At 40.2% G+C, this 14,410-nt stretch overlaps 1 protein-coding gene across 1 annotated transcript in view; it reads right to left on the reverse strand.

Annotated features, from left to right (window-relative positions):
* Window positions 1-14,410, reverse strand: part of TOM1L1 (target of myb1 like 1 membrane trafficking protein) — a gene marked incomplete at both ends in the record, with an annotated part of 48,300 nt that overhangs the window by 13,640 nt on the left and 20,250 nt on the right. Inside the window, 2 exons of the mRNA XM_080712609.1 lie at window positions 142-199; window positions 3,319-3,452. Of these exons, the coding sequence (XP_080568735.1) occupies window positions 142-199; window positions 3,319-3,452 (192 nt within the window). The remainder of the gene's footprint in view (window positions 1-141; window positions 200-3,318; window positions 3,453-14,410) is intronic.

Here is a 14,410-nt window from a genome sequence, read left to right on the forward strand (position 1 = left end):
ACAAGCACTCCATGCCACCAAAACCACTTCAGTGGTCAGCGCACGCCTCCTCTTGTAAGGTCTGCTTTAGGCAGGCCTCCCTCTCATTGTGTCACTGGTAAAGAGTCAACTGTTTATTCTAGAACATGCCCCATCACTTACATTTGTGGCTTCGTTCTGGTTATTTTGCTCCAAATACCTTTGTTGGTTTCGAGTAAACCTGTGTGAATAAGCAAAATGCAAAACCTTAAAAGAAAATACATATGAAAATGCTATAAATTTGAACAGTTATTAAATATACATAAATTTAGGAGCCTCCCAATAAAATACTTTAAGCAATTTTCCCCTCCTTAGTCTCGTTAAGTATTAGAAAAAACTGTGAAGAAATATTTTATTTGTTTATATATTGCTTCTGGGGCTTGAATCCCAGGGCATTCTAACTCCAAGCTACATTTTTTTATTGTACTAAAATTTTTAAAAAAAGTATTATTTTTAATTTTAATACAAGGTCTTACTAAGTTTCTGAGGGTCTCGCTGAGTTTTGGAGGCTGTCCACAGACCAAATGCTGAGATTGCAGGTGAGTGCCACTGAGCCTGACTAGAAGAGTATTTTTAAAAAATTAAAAAATCCCATAATCCCGAAATTAATCTTATTAATATTTTGCATATTTTCTTCCAGTACTTTCCTAAGTGAATCACTTTTAAACCTAGTTGAACCTAATATATAATCTTGTATCCTAATTCAATTATACAGCGAGCATTTTCTAGTTATTCACAACCATAATTTTTAATGGCTATCACATTTTACCTTTTGAATCTATCACACCTCTAACCATTCTCCTTATTCAAATATTTGAGCTCTATTTTGCCATTACAAAGATTTTTGCCATAAAAATTCAAATACATTTGAAGTCATTTCAATGTTTCACTGCTTCTTTATTTTAATAAGATCCTTGATAACTACAAATAATATTGACCTTTTACAACTTTATATTCACAGTGTTTGTCTAGCAAGGGTAAACCAGTAGCACAGATGTGAAGTTGGAGTGAAGCTGGAGGCAGAAGCCCAAGGTCTAAATGTCAGTATCTCCGCCTAGTACTGCCACATAACCATGGACTCTCTGAATGCCAAAAGGGAATAATAGCATTTGGACTGTCTTTTCAGAAATTTATTTTCAGAGGCGTAGATAGATAGATGATAGAGAGTATAGGCAGATGAATGAAGAAATGCTTTGCAAACTAAGAACTGCCTCAACTTCAGGAAGCTAAATATTTTAAAGTCCGGAAGCTCATACTGCATCTGACCATGTGCTTAGGTTTAAGAATTTTTCTAAAATACATGCTTTTTAATTCTATCTATATATAGTATTGGCTTCTTGTACGCTAGTCAGTTATAGACTAGGTATGAACAATCTCCCCAGATATAGCCCCAAGCGACAAACTTCAATTTCCTTATTTATAAAAGGACACCTTGGCAGTGAGTGGAGACTCTGGGGGATGTTAGAATGGAGTGAATGTATTTTGCATGTGAGATGGAGGTGGATCTTTGGGACCAAAGGACGGACTGTGATAGGCAGAATTGTGCCTCCTCAAAGACATCCATGACGTACTCAACAGAACCACTGAATGTATTAGGTATTAGGGGGAATTAAAGATTGCCAATGGACTACAGCTTGCTAGTGAGCTGACCTTCACTGAGAGACTAACCCAGACAGTACATATGAGCCCAATGTAGTCATAAAAGTCCTTAAACTTGGAAGAGGAAGGCAGAAGAGGAAGTTAAGAGTGTATGAACTAGACATTGGCTTTGAAAATGGAGCATAAGAGTCATGAACAAGGAAAGTGGGTAGCCTCTAAAAGTTACAAAAACATATAAAAAGAGTCCCTTCTAGTCTGCAGAAAGAAATGTAGCCTTGCTAACACCTCAGATTTAGCACGGAGGCACACAGTTTTGAGACTTAACCTAGAACACTTAGTTGATTATCTTACGATAATAAATTGTTATTGTTTTAAGCCAGCTAAGTCCGTGATAGCTTGTTAACAGCAGTGATAGAAAACTAAAACAGCAGATCAATATCTTTTCTAAAGGGAAGAACTTCTCAGGACCCAAGTGCTTCTAGCACACATAGCTCAAAGCTGAACCAGAACAAGCTGTTCACAGCGGAAATCCAATTTTCTGATATCTATATCAAATAAACATGCACACCTCCCCCCCTCCCCTAAAAAGGAGACCTTTAGGCACCGGTCTTATGGTTTGCAATGGAATTTTCCCAAATGAAAACCAGAAGGCAATACTCTACTGGAAAACGTGGTTTTCCTTGGATATTTTTCTGCTTACAAAGATTTATACCATAGAAAACAAAGGGCAACAGTTGTGAGTTTGTTCAATGCTAAGAAAGAGCCCAGCTCCTATGCTCACACTATTAGCCAATGCCCTGCCAACTTTTCTTACAAACAGCTGCAGTTTCTAATTGGCAGTAGATAAAAGACAGTGAAGGAAAGGAACTACTGTTTTATAGCTACTGATTTTATTTTGCTAATTCTCTTGGTTAACTCATAAGACAAAATAAAAACTGGTTACTATTAAAGGCTCAATATAACAATGTGGAAAAGGACAAAAATTAATATTTAATGTGTGTCAGTATGCTAGTGCTAATACTGCATTAGGTATTTTTAGATATATCATCTCATTTAATCCTTTAACAAATCCCGGCAAATAGGTATTATCTTCTTTAATAAAAAGTCAATAAATAAATAAATAAATAAGCAAAGCCAGATGTGGTGGCACATGCCTATAATCCCCGTACCTGGGAGGCTAAGACAGGACAATCGCAGATTCGAGCCTAGCTTCAGCAATGTAGAGAGAGACTCAGCAACCTAGCAAAACCTTATTTCTAAACAAAAAAAATAAAAAAGGCCGAGGGAGACAAACTGTCCCTTGGGTTCAATTCCTAGGACCAAATACATATACATAAATATATATGAAAAGGCAAAAATATCCAAGTCTTAAAGACATATGTAACTTATCTGACATTGGTTGGTAGTTGATTGATGGTGTAGACCACTCTTAGGTCACAGTGTACTACTAAAAATTAGAGCCACTGTGCAATTAAATATTCCCTGTCACTTTCAATAGAAATGGTGCCTCATAGAATGTCTAGCTGTCACTTTAGGAGAGATACCTGTGCTCATAGGTGAGGAACAGCCATGCTAGGGAACACTGCCCATGCTTAGTGCCACTTCTACTGAGAAAAAAGCACCCCCTGGTAGACAGTCTCATAAGAATGATGGTGAGACTCCAACAGGAGGCAGGTCAAGGAGGGTCCACGCTCTGCTCACCTCTCGTATCCAAGGATGGCATTATTCAAGTCCTCATTCACCTGAATCAGCTCCACAGTTACATCTTCATTTTCCACCACCACAAGCAGGTCCATGATCCTCTCCTGCATCTCCCGACCTGTCTTGTAAAGTTTCTGAAAAGAAAGGAGGGCAGTTTCTTCTTCCAATCTAGGAACGCTATACGCCAGCCAATCTGCATATACACGCTGAGTCCCCTATGGGAGACCACACGGCCACAGGTGTCCCTTTGTAAATGGCTTATCTTTCTATCAGAAGGCAGCGAGTCATAAAAAGGTATATATATTTTTCTAAAAGCCAAAATAAGTATCATAAGGACAGGGTGGTTCACTGGAAGTAATGTGGACCAGAAACGAGAGATGTTGTACAGGAATGCTAGATGCGTTACTTATGAGCTAGGCCATGTTGAGGAAACATAATCACGTGTTTACTAAGTCTCACTGATAAGTGTTTTCTCGCTGATAAATGAAAAACAAGCACTCGCCACATCTACCTCAAGGATTGACATAAAAGTCAAATGAGATGCATGTATAATGAGGAACCCTATAACTATGAAGCATAAATATTAAATGTTATTGTCGTTATTAGTGATAGTAGTTATAAAACATCTACAGCAACATACTTTTACTTCCTTTATGCTGTACTTAGGCATTTATGTTTATAGTTACATAAACTGAACCAGGATTAAAAAACTCATTACAAATAATAACTTTATACAGATACCTAGAATCACTGCATGGCGCCACAACACTACTTCCTCAGGCCAGATGTTTCTCACAAGCATCGGAGGCAGCTACAGCACACTGACTGATTTCAGAAACTCTGGGGTTGAGGGCTCTGCATTTTGCAAATGAATAACCCAGAGTGTTTCTTATGTATACTGACATTTGAAAATTGCTGTCTTAGAACTGACTTCCTTTCAGGCAAAACTCCAATAAACCCAAAGTACATCCAATTGATGTTGATATTTCCTCCATGCCATCTTGGCTAGAATGTGTCTGCGGAATAGTTACACACTACCATCAGGCCAAAGCACAGGCATGTTTCTCCTCGTACAATGAAAGCAGCCAAACTCGTTTAAGCATCATCACAACTACACGATCCGACATTTACTCTCAAGAAAGAAAGGCTCACCGAAAAATTTATGTGTTGTGAAACCATTTAGAATCTCAAACAATCCATTACAAGACTGCTGGCAGGAAAGCTCTAAGTAAATACATCAAACTATTTCTGACTGACATTTAGACTCAAGAGGCAGAAGGCACTACCTTCGCAAAAACCACAGAAATATTTAGAAGGCAAAATGAAATGGAAAGAGCCGGGCGTGGTGGCGCACGCTTCTAATCCCCGCGCTTGGGAGGCTGAGGCAGGAGGATCGCGCAGGTTCAAAGCCAGCCTTGCTGGCTTAAGAGACCCTGTCTCCAAATAAAATATAAAATAGGTCTGAGAGTGTAGCCCAGAGGTAGAGGGCCCCTGGGTTCCAACCCCAGTACCACCAAAAAAAAAAAAAAAATGAAATGGAAAGGAGAAAGAATGTTAGGCAGACAGACAGATGAGAGACTGGGTCTTTATACTTGTAATGTGCAGACAGAAACACTGCCGTGTTTGCTAATGGCATGGCCAATGCAGGGGTCAAAGTTTTTCTTGAGGCTGCAGAGGTTAAATACTTTCTGCTTTGTAGAGGGCTATCCAGCCTCTGATCTCTGTCAGAGGTACTGGGCTGGAATCCTTTGCTATGAAAAAGAACCCTGGAAAACATATAAATAAGTGGGTGTGGCCAAGATCTAGCAAAGCAAAGGCTGGTGGCAAGCTAGATGAAGACAGAACTCTTTGGACTCAGTAGGCTGGCTAAAGGTATATCCAGTATACATATCTGAAATGTGCCTTAGAGAAATAAGGCTACAATTTAACATTAGTCTTGATTTTCCCCCTGTCTGTAGCACAACAACAGCCACAACTATCTTGCAAGGTTGTCGTGCAAAACAGGCAATAATAGCCGGGCGTGGTGGCGCATGCTTGTAATCCTTGCGCTTGGGAGGCTGAGACAGGAGGATCGCACAGGTCCGAAGCCAGCCTCAGCTACTTAGTGAGGCTCTCAGCAACTTAGTGAGACCTTGTTTCCAAATAAAAATATAAAATAGGTCTGGGAGGATAGCCCGGAGGTAGAAAAGCCCCTGGGTTCCACCCCTAGTACCACCACCAAAAAAACCACAAAAAAACAAAAAACCAAAAAACAGGCAATAATATATCTGAAGCCACACAATGTCTAGTGTACAAAAAGCAGTCAATAAATGTATCGTGGTTACTCGACAAGGGGTCACTAGGCAGTCATTTAGATAATTAAAACAATCCTATAATACTATTACCCTGGAGCCAATGTCCTGCAGAGGGAAGAACCAACAGCAGCTAATATAACTCCACAAGGAATGAAAATGTTTCCTTGGTTCTTGCTTTAGAGTGCACAGCCATCGTTCCACTTGCTGCTTACTGGTAGCCTTGCTAGGATAAGGTCATTATCAAAGAAACAGAATATGTGTTAGACACCCGTGACAAAAATGTAGAAACTAATTTGAAATGCAGCCAACATCAATAGCCCTCCGTCACTTGGAAGACCCTCCCTCTGCCCTTTCAAGAGACAGATGGGAGAGAAACATGAAAGGGACCCCACATCTCTCAGCAGGCTTGCAACGCAGAATGTGCAAAACCTCTTGCAAAGCCAGCCCACTCTGATCTTTGCAATGGATGTCTGTCTCAGAAGAGGGCCATGCCACCTGGAAACAGCCTCGCACAAGCACCATGGACAAAAAGGATAGGTCAGAGTTCCTCACAGCAGGCACTGGCTGGGCTGTGAATATGAGAAGCCACAGGGAGTAAGGCCAAATCCAGAGACAGGGCATCACCTGGAATCACCTCCCTGTTGTATTCTAAAGGCAAAAGCAGGATTCTTAGAGTGAATTTGACAATCAATTCCAAAGGCTTTGGTGCAAAACAAAAAGGAACTCATTAAGAGCTTCCTCTTCTGCCACTCAAATGGCTTTTATTTCTCCACAAAGCACTCAGGAATTAAGGTAGGAGATCCCTGCGAGCTTTGAGCACTAACTATAGTCAGCCCATGTTCACCAACACTAGGCAACACACTGAAAACTTAAAAAAAAAAAAAAAAAAGGCTAGCCTTCTCCCTTGGAAAAAAAGATGCAAACAGGAAATAATGTGTTTGCATGAAAGTTTCTATGAAAATTGTAGCTGTATGGTGATACCCCTATTATCAGCCCATAACATATTTCCTCTCTCCTAGTACTCTCCACCCAAGTTACAAGAGACCCACAGAATGTCTTTATCTGCTCAAAATAAAAACGCTCCCTGCCACTCTAAAAGCAAACATTTCCCAGCCTTTTTCATACTGTCTCTCTCCTTATGTATCTCTCAGCTAAATGATGAATCCTGAACACGATTCTCCGGAAGATCGTTTGCTTATCTGAACCCTCTGACTCTTTTCCCCCATTAAAGAGAGGCAACATTTTATTTCCTTAATGCTGTTGTCTTCAGCAAGTCCTTTAGTCCTAAGGAACTTCCTTTGCCCTAAGTCATTAATTCTTCAACAAAGTGCATTGATCTAATCCACTCGACATTTAATAAATTCCTTTAGTGCACAGAGTGTGTATTGTAAATATGCACCAGTGTGTGAAGTACTGTGGGCAGGACATGGTTACTGCCTTCACGTTGCTTCCAAACTAGTTCAAGAGCTAATTCATACCCATAGGAAAAGAAAATAGGCTAGCAGTCTACCCTGGAAAGTAGGTCCTGGGTTCACAATGAGAAAGGAGTTGGCATTCGGGCTAGAACACAGGCTTGGAAGAGCAAGGTTCTCATTCCAACCTTATGACTTTTTAGCATGTGGGCAAATCATCCCCTTTCTGAATATGCAGCCTCATCTCTAAAGGAAGGGAAAGGGGTTCCATATTGAAAGTAATACTAAAAATCCCTTCTATTCTTGGAATCTTCCAAGTTTCTAAATAGTAAAAATGTCAGGGGACAATGACTTTTCTTTTTAGATTTCCATGATTTTACATTTCTCTAATAAGCTAGAGTAAAGCTTTCTCCAGTACTACTTTAAAAATATGGGCTCACTTTATTTTCGAGAAGACTAAATACTCTCTTCTTTTGTTTTTCTGCTGGGGACAGGCAAAATATAAGAAAGGCTCACCCTAAACTACTCAAAATAAGAGGAAGGTGCCCAGGGCCACGTACACAGTTCCAAGAAAGCACATACAGAAAACATGTTGATTTTTTTTTTTTTTTTTTTTTTTTTTTGCACAGACGACTTTCATAACCACACTCATTAGAATAGCTGCAGGGTCAGAAACTCACAATCTCCTCCAACAAAAGAAATCTAGTCTCCACCCAATAAAGGGTAAAGTCCACCGGCAACACAGCAGGAAAGGAAGGCATCCACTACTCATCTAAATGCTTTTACTGCCTGAGAGTCTGACAAAGCGCAGGGGCCCTGAGATTCAGTAGGGCTTCGGAATCTAACGGTTCGATGTGAACTGGAGACATAGAGGGGGTTTCAAGGAAATGTATTATATTTCAGATGGAAGGACTGGGAACAAGTTTCAAATAAACTAAATAGCTAGTAGAAGGCAAGCATAAGCAGCTAAAACAGGAAGAGGTTCCAAGCACACACGCCGGCTTTCATGTTGACAAGCAGTAAGATAAGACTGTGGTCACTGGTTAGTACATGTGCGGGAACTGTTTTTTTTTTGGGGGGGTACTGGGAATTGAGCCCAGGAGCATTCTGCCTCTGAGCTACACACCTAGACCTATTTTGTTTCTGAAACAGAGTCTCACTAAGTTGTGGAGGGCCTCACTAAATTGCTGAGGCTGACCACAAACCTACAATCTTCCTGTCTCAGCCTTCTAAGTACTGGAGTTACAGGTGTGAGCCACCATGCTGGGCTGAGCCAATTTTTGAGTGGAGGCCTTTCCTTTGGCTGGCTACCTTCCTCTTGTCCTCCAGACCCACTGGCCACACTTTCTGCCCTGGGGGTTGGCTTGTAGGGACCACTTCCCAGGGGTCCTGCTCTCTGAATTCTGACTGGGTTCAGTTAGCAAGGCATGCTGGCTGGAAACAGGAGAAAGAAAGGAGAATGAGCTCTGGATGTGTATTCTTTCCATTCTACCAACCATTTCACTGTTCTCAAGCCTGCCCTCGCCACAGTACTCTTCCTCCCACCTCCTCTAGATGACTACCTGAGCTTGTGCTGAAGCTTCCAGTTCTATGCTGTTCTATGCTGGTAGCCAGCCAGGGAGCTAGGGCAGCAACGGGGGATTCTGCCCCGATTGATCCCAGCAATTCAGATAGAAAAAGTCGAAGACTTCCGGGAAGATGGCGACCGAGAAAAGCGGGGCTTAAGAGCCCTGCTAACAACCAATTTCCATTACCACAAAAACAGCGCCTTTCATAGCCAGAAAACACCATCACCAGAAAAACAAAAAAACCACCAGGCTCCAGAGAGAAAGCGGACTGAGAACAGAGCTCAGGGCCACAGAGGAGACACACGCGCCCGAGGACGCGGCAGCAGCGCCATACTGCCGGCAACAGCGGTGAACTCATTGGACGGCTACAACAAGCAGAGGTGAGCCGCTGCGGAACAGCCAGGCGGGATCTTTCAGCGCAGAGAGGATTTAAAGCTCCCAGTGGCTGAGTTCAGCACACGCTGCAGGGATTCAGAGTGGAAATCAAAACCAGAGAAGAAAAAATACGCCAGCCTCATGGCCGAGGGCGTGGCCGCGGCGCCATATTGCCACCGGCGGCGGCAGCAGCAGTGAATTCGCCGAATCCAGCACAGCTACATCTGCGTACTCAATAACAGTGAGTCAAATTGTGGGCCACAGAGGAGAAATCCCAGTACTGTACCTCACGGAGGTACTCACTGTACCCAGTGAGGGAGTGGTGGTGGCAGAGATACCACACCATAGGAGAACGTGCAACCTGGCACCCCCCATAGTTTAAAGCAGCCTCTATTGACTCCCTGGGTCAGAGACTGTGATAAAACCCAGTAAAGGAGTAGTGGGGTCTGAGATACTACTGACTCGAGATCCAGAACACCTTAAGTGAAGTCATAGTGACCCAAGGGAAGAACCCAGAGAAGGCACAAACATCCGAAATCATGGGAAAGAGGAATAATACTGGAGCAATGAATGCCGCCCACAACCCCACAACATCAGAACCTGATAAAACAGAAAATCAGAGATTTCTAGAAGATCAAATCAGGAAAATAACTGTAGAAATAATAGAGGTGCTTCGAAAAGAACTCAGAGAGAGCCAAAAAGAGATAAAGGATGCAATTAATGAAGTAAAGGCCTCAATTCAAAGCACAAACAACCGATTAGACCACATGGAGAACAGAATCTCGCTCTTAGAAGATGAGCAATCCAAAAATGAACGCATAGTTTCTAATCTCGGAAAAAATATCCGACAGCAGGAATCTGATATTAAAGAAATATGGGCCCATTTTAAGAGAGCTAACCTAAGAATAATTGGAATAGAGGAGGGAAAAGAAAGTGAAACCAAAGGGATCAACAATCTCTTCAAGGAAGTAATAGTAGAAAATTTTCCAAACATAGAGCAAGAGGTTGATACACAGGTCCAGGAAACTTATAGAACTCCCTTTAGACAGGATCGGAGAAGAGGATCCCCACGCCACATAATTGTCAAAATGACCAATGTGGAAGCCAAGCAGAGAATCTTAAAGGCAACAAAAACAAAGGGCCAAGTGACATTCAGAGGCAAACCAATTAGAATCACTCCAGACTTCCCAAACCAAGTCATGAGAGCCAGAAGGACTTGGAGTAACATATTCCAAACTCTGAAAGAAAACAACTTCCAGCCAAAAATTTCCTATCCAGCAAAACTTTCTATCAAATTAGATGGAGAAATAAGAAGCTTCCATGAAAAACAGAAACTGAAGGAATTTATGTCTTCAAAACCAGCGCTAGAGAAAATACTCAAAGAGATTAACTACAAAGAAGAAATAGGTAACACTCACCAGAACCAGAGAAACAAGATTTTCCATCCAACAGACAACTAAGATTGGTTATCTGTGGAGATACATTATTTATGTTAGTCTTTTACCTATATTTAAAGGGTATTGTTTGCCTTTATTGTTGTTAATTTTTAGGATTTCTAGTTGGGATATTAATATACCTTCAGATATAGCATTTGGAAATATTTTATCCAATTCTATTAGTAACTTTTAACTCTGTTTACATTGTCTTTGGATATACAATATTTTTTTTTTATTTTTAGGGAGTTTGTATATTCTTCTGTTGCCTGTGCCATTGAAATCATATCCAAGAAATCACTGCCAATTTCAGTGTTGTGAGCTTTTATGACCCAGATTTTCTCCTAAAAGTTTATAGTCTTAAGATTTATATTTAGGTCTTTTATCTATTTTGAGTTAATACTTGTATGTGGGATTAGGTAAGGGTCCAATTTTATTCTTTTCCATGTAATTTTTTTCAACAATATTTAGTTAAAAGAATATTATTTCCACCACCAAATATTCGTGGAAACCTTGTCAAAAATAACTTGACAATATAGGGAAGAATTTAGCTCTAGCCTTGTATTTAACTCCAATGGTTTATATATCTGCCTTTAGAACAGTACTACACTGTTTCAATTATTGTAGCTTTATATGGTTGGAAATCAGAAAATATATATCTGCTAGCTTTGTTCTTTTTCAAGATCGTTTTGGGTATCTAGAATTCATATTCCATATTAGGATAGATTTTTTTCTGAAAAATAAATATATAAATATATTATAGTTTCACCAAAAAAACAGAAAAAAATATGCTCTGGTAAGAAAGCAAAAAGAAATATTGAAATGTTATCTTTAAATCATCAAAAGCTTGGCATCAGACAAATGAAACTGTTATGTGAGATTATCATTTTTAATTTTGGATAAATTGCTATAATACTAGATGTCAACCACTAAGCCAAGCATGGGAAGGAGGGATGGGGAGGGAATGGGGTGGGGATCGGGTGGGGGCTGACTGGGCGATGTGTGCATGTATGTCTACAAAAGTTTGTATCCCACTATGATGTATGAATACAGTGCACCAATAAAATAAAATTAAAAAAAAAAAAAAGAAAAAGTCCTCAGAAAAAGTACAAACTAAAGAATGCCTTTCTTTCTCCATAGTCCATCTCTACTGGTTTCATTTTTAGATCTTTAAATTAGATGGGCTCCTGTCTCTTCTCTTCAGAGATTGCATCACGTGATTTTAGACTAACCAAAGAAGAGGTTTTGTTTTGTTTTGTGGTACTGGGGATGGACCCAGAGGCCTTCTACCTCTGGGCTATACTCCCAGACCTATTTTACATTTTATTTGAAAACAGGGTCTCACTAAGTTGCTGAGAGCCTCACTAAACTGCTAATGCTGGCTTCAAACCTGGGTCCGCCTGTCTCAGCCTCCCAAGTACTGGCATGCACTACCACACCCAGCTCAAAACGAATTATTTAAATGAAAATAAATAAATATTTGTCAAAAAATTAAGAATAACATCCCCCAGCTCTGTTTCACTAAAGAAAGCATAGGAAGACTCTGTTTCAAAAACAAAATAGGTCTAGGTGTGTAGTTCAGAGGCAGAATGCTCCTGGGCTCAATTCCCAGTACGCCCCCAAAATTAAGAATAACATCCCCCAGCTCTTACTGTTTCACTAAAGAAAGCATAGGAAGAAAAATAAAGTTACTCATTCAATAGTCTCTATAAATAAGCTGACTTGATGCCAGCACCCATTCCACTTGAATTGGCCATAAGCAGTTTTCTCATGCTGATTTATAACCTAAGTCTCTTTGCTATTCTAGGCAATGCACAGCCCTGAGCTCTGGCATTAAAACAGTAGCCAACAAATTAGCATCATACTTGCAAAATTCAACCAACTATCTGGACCCAAAGACTGAGACATAAAGACATCCCCGTATTGATGGAATTAAAGGTAAAGCTGGATTCACATATTTCAATGGAAGGTTTCAGCGCACATTTTTACTGAAGGATCCTTTGCTACAGATGTATGAGAACATGAGAGAAAAAGTCGTAACTCAATTCATTTTATAGCTCTGAATGGCTCGGGAAGACCATGTGAAGCTAGAAATATTGCTGTGGCCATTTTTGAAAAATGTTATCTGCCACAGACCCTTTTCCTTTGGTATTTTAAAATTTTAGTTTGACATACTTATTACTGTCACAAGTTACAAAGTTCATATCAATAAAAGATCCCAATTATGGGTTTACTTAAGGATTACTATATGTGAATGCTCTTTAATGATTAATATTCTCTTTAATCTCCTATATTAGCCGGATGTATTTAAGACTACTTTTGTTCATGAAGCATCATCTAAGCTTTTCACTTTATATCTACAGAAAACTAAGTCTCATAATAGTAAATTGCTTGCCCAAAGGTGAGAACACCAAGACTGCTCAGGGAAATGATGTTTTATGATGTTTCTAAAGTAGTCTATAAATAATATACCTAAACTGGGCATGATGCTTGCAATCCCTATTTTTTTTTTTTTTTTTTTTTTTTTTTTTTTGGTACTGAGGATGGAACTCAGGGAACTTTTTCCTCCAAGCTAGCTCTCCAACCTACACCCTTAGCCCTTTTTACTCTTATTTTGAAACAGGGTCTTGCTAAGTTACTGAGGCTGGCCTCAAACCTTGCTTTGATCCTCTTGTCTCATCCTCCCAAGTGACGGGACTATAGTCATGTGCTACAATGCTGGGCCTCTGTAATCCTAGCACTTGGGAGACTGAGACAGAAGGGTCACAGTTTTACAGCCAGCTTTAGCAACTTAGTAAAGTCCTCTGCAACTTAGTGAGACTCTGCTTTAAAATAAAAAATAAAATAGGGCTGGAGATGTTAACACCAAGGCAGAATACCCCTGGGTTCAATCCCCACTATCACATAAAAACATAATAACAGTGATATACCTAAAGTCGATAATAAAAAATCACTGATTTGTAATTTCAAGTTCTCTAAAATGCTAACAGATATTTAGCAAACAAGGGAGTCTTTGGTCAAGTAAATTTGCAAATGTCCAGTTGAGCAAAGACTCTTAGAGCCCTACTGTAACAATGAGCGTTATAAACCTTCAAGAGGAAAACTTCAGTAGGCAACTGGTTTTGCAAATGTATTCAAGAACTGATACCACTTTCCATTCATAGAACCCAGCACAAGACCAATGTTCTCCTAAATGGTTTCCGAGAGTCCTATCTTGCTTCCCCAGAAATATATTATCTCAACAACACCAGAAAGATCTTTCTAAAATGAAATGTTTTGTAGCTCCTCAGTTTAAATGCTTTTAATGGCTACCTTCTATTGTCTGGATTAGGTTTCCTTTTTTTTTCTTTTTGTGGTGCTGGAGATTGAACTCAGGGGATTCTACCTTCGAGCTACACTCCCAGCTCAAGTATTTATTCTTTATTTTGAAACAGGGTCTCTTTTTTTTTTTTTTTTTTTTTTTGGTGGTACTGGGGGTTCCTGGAAGCCCTTCTACCTCCGGGCTACACTCCCAGACCTATTTTTACATTTTTATTTGGAAACAGGGTCTCCTAAGCCAGCACGCGGGGCTGGTTTTGAACCTGCACGATCCTCCTGTCTCTGCCTCCCAAGCGCGGGGATTACAAGCGTGCGCCACCACACCTGGCTACAGGGTCTCATTATTAAGTTGCAGAGGGCCTCACTAAGTGAGATGAGGCTGTCCACGAACCTGCGATCTTCCCGTCTCAGCCTCCCAAGTACTGGGATTACAAGTGTGTGTCACTTTTTGACATGGTACAAAGGTCCAAAATCCTGTATAAATTGGATCATATCTCACCTGGAACTTTATGCTCCCACATTTGTGGATTTATATCCTTTTCTTAACCCTACACACCTAAGAGACACCAGAAACTCACATCCAATCACAACTGGGTAAAGTGTTCTTAAAAGGTCATCTGAGTTCCCAGTGGCCTTTGGGTAAAAGCTTGTGTAGATATAGTTTTAGAAGTAACCTCTGGTTTTTGAAATTT

Source organism: Muscardinus avellanarius (genome assembly GCF_963383645.1).
Source record: "Muscardinus avellanarius genome assembly, chromosome: 16".
NCBI lineage: Eukaryota > Metazoa > Chordata > Mammalia > Rodentia > Gliridae > Muscardinus > Muscardinus avellanarius.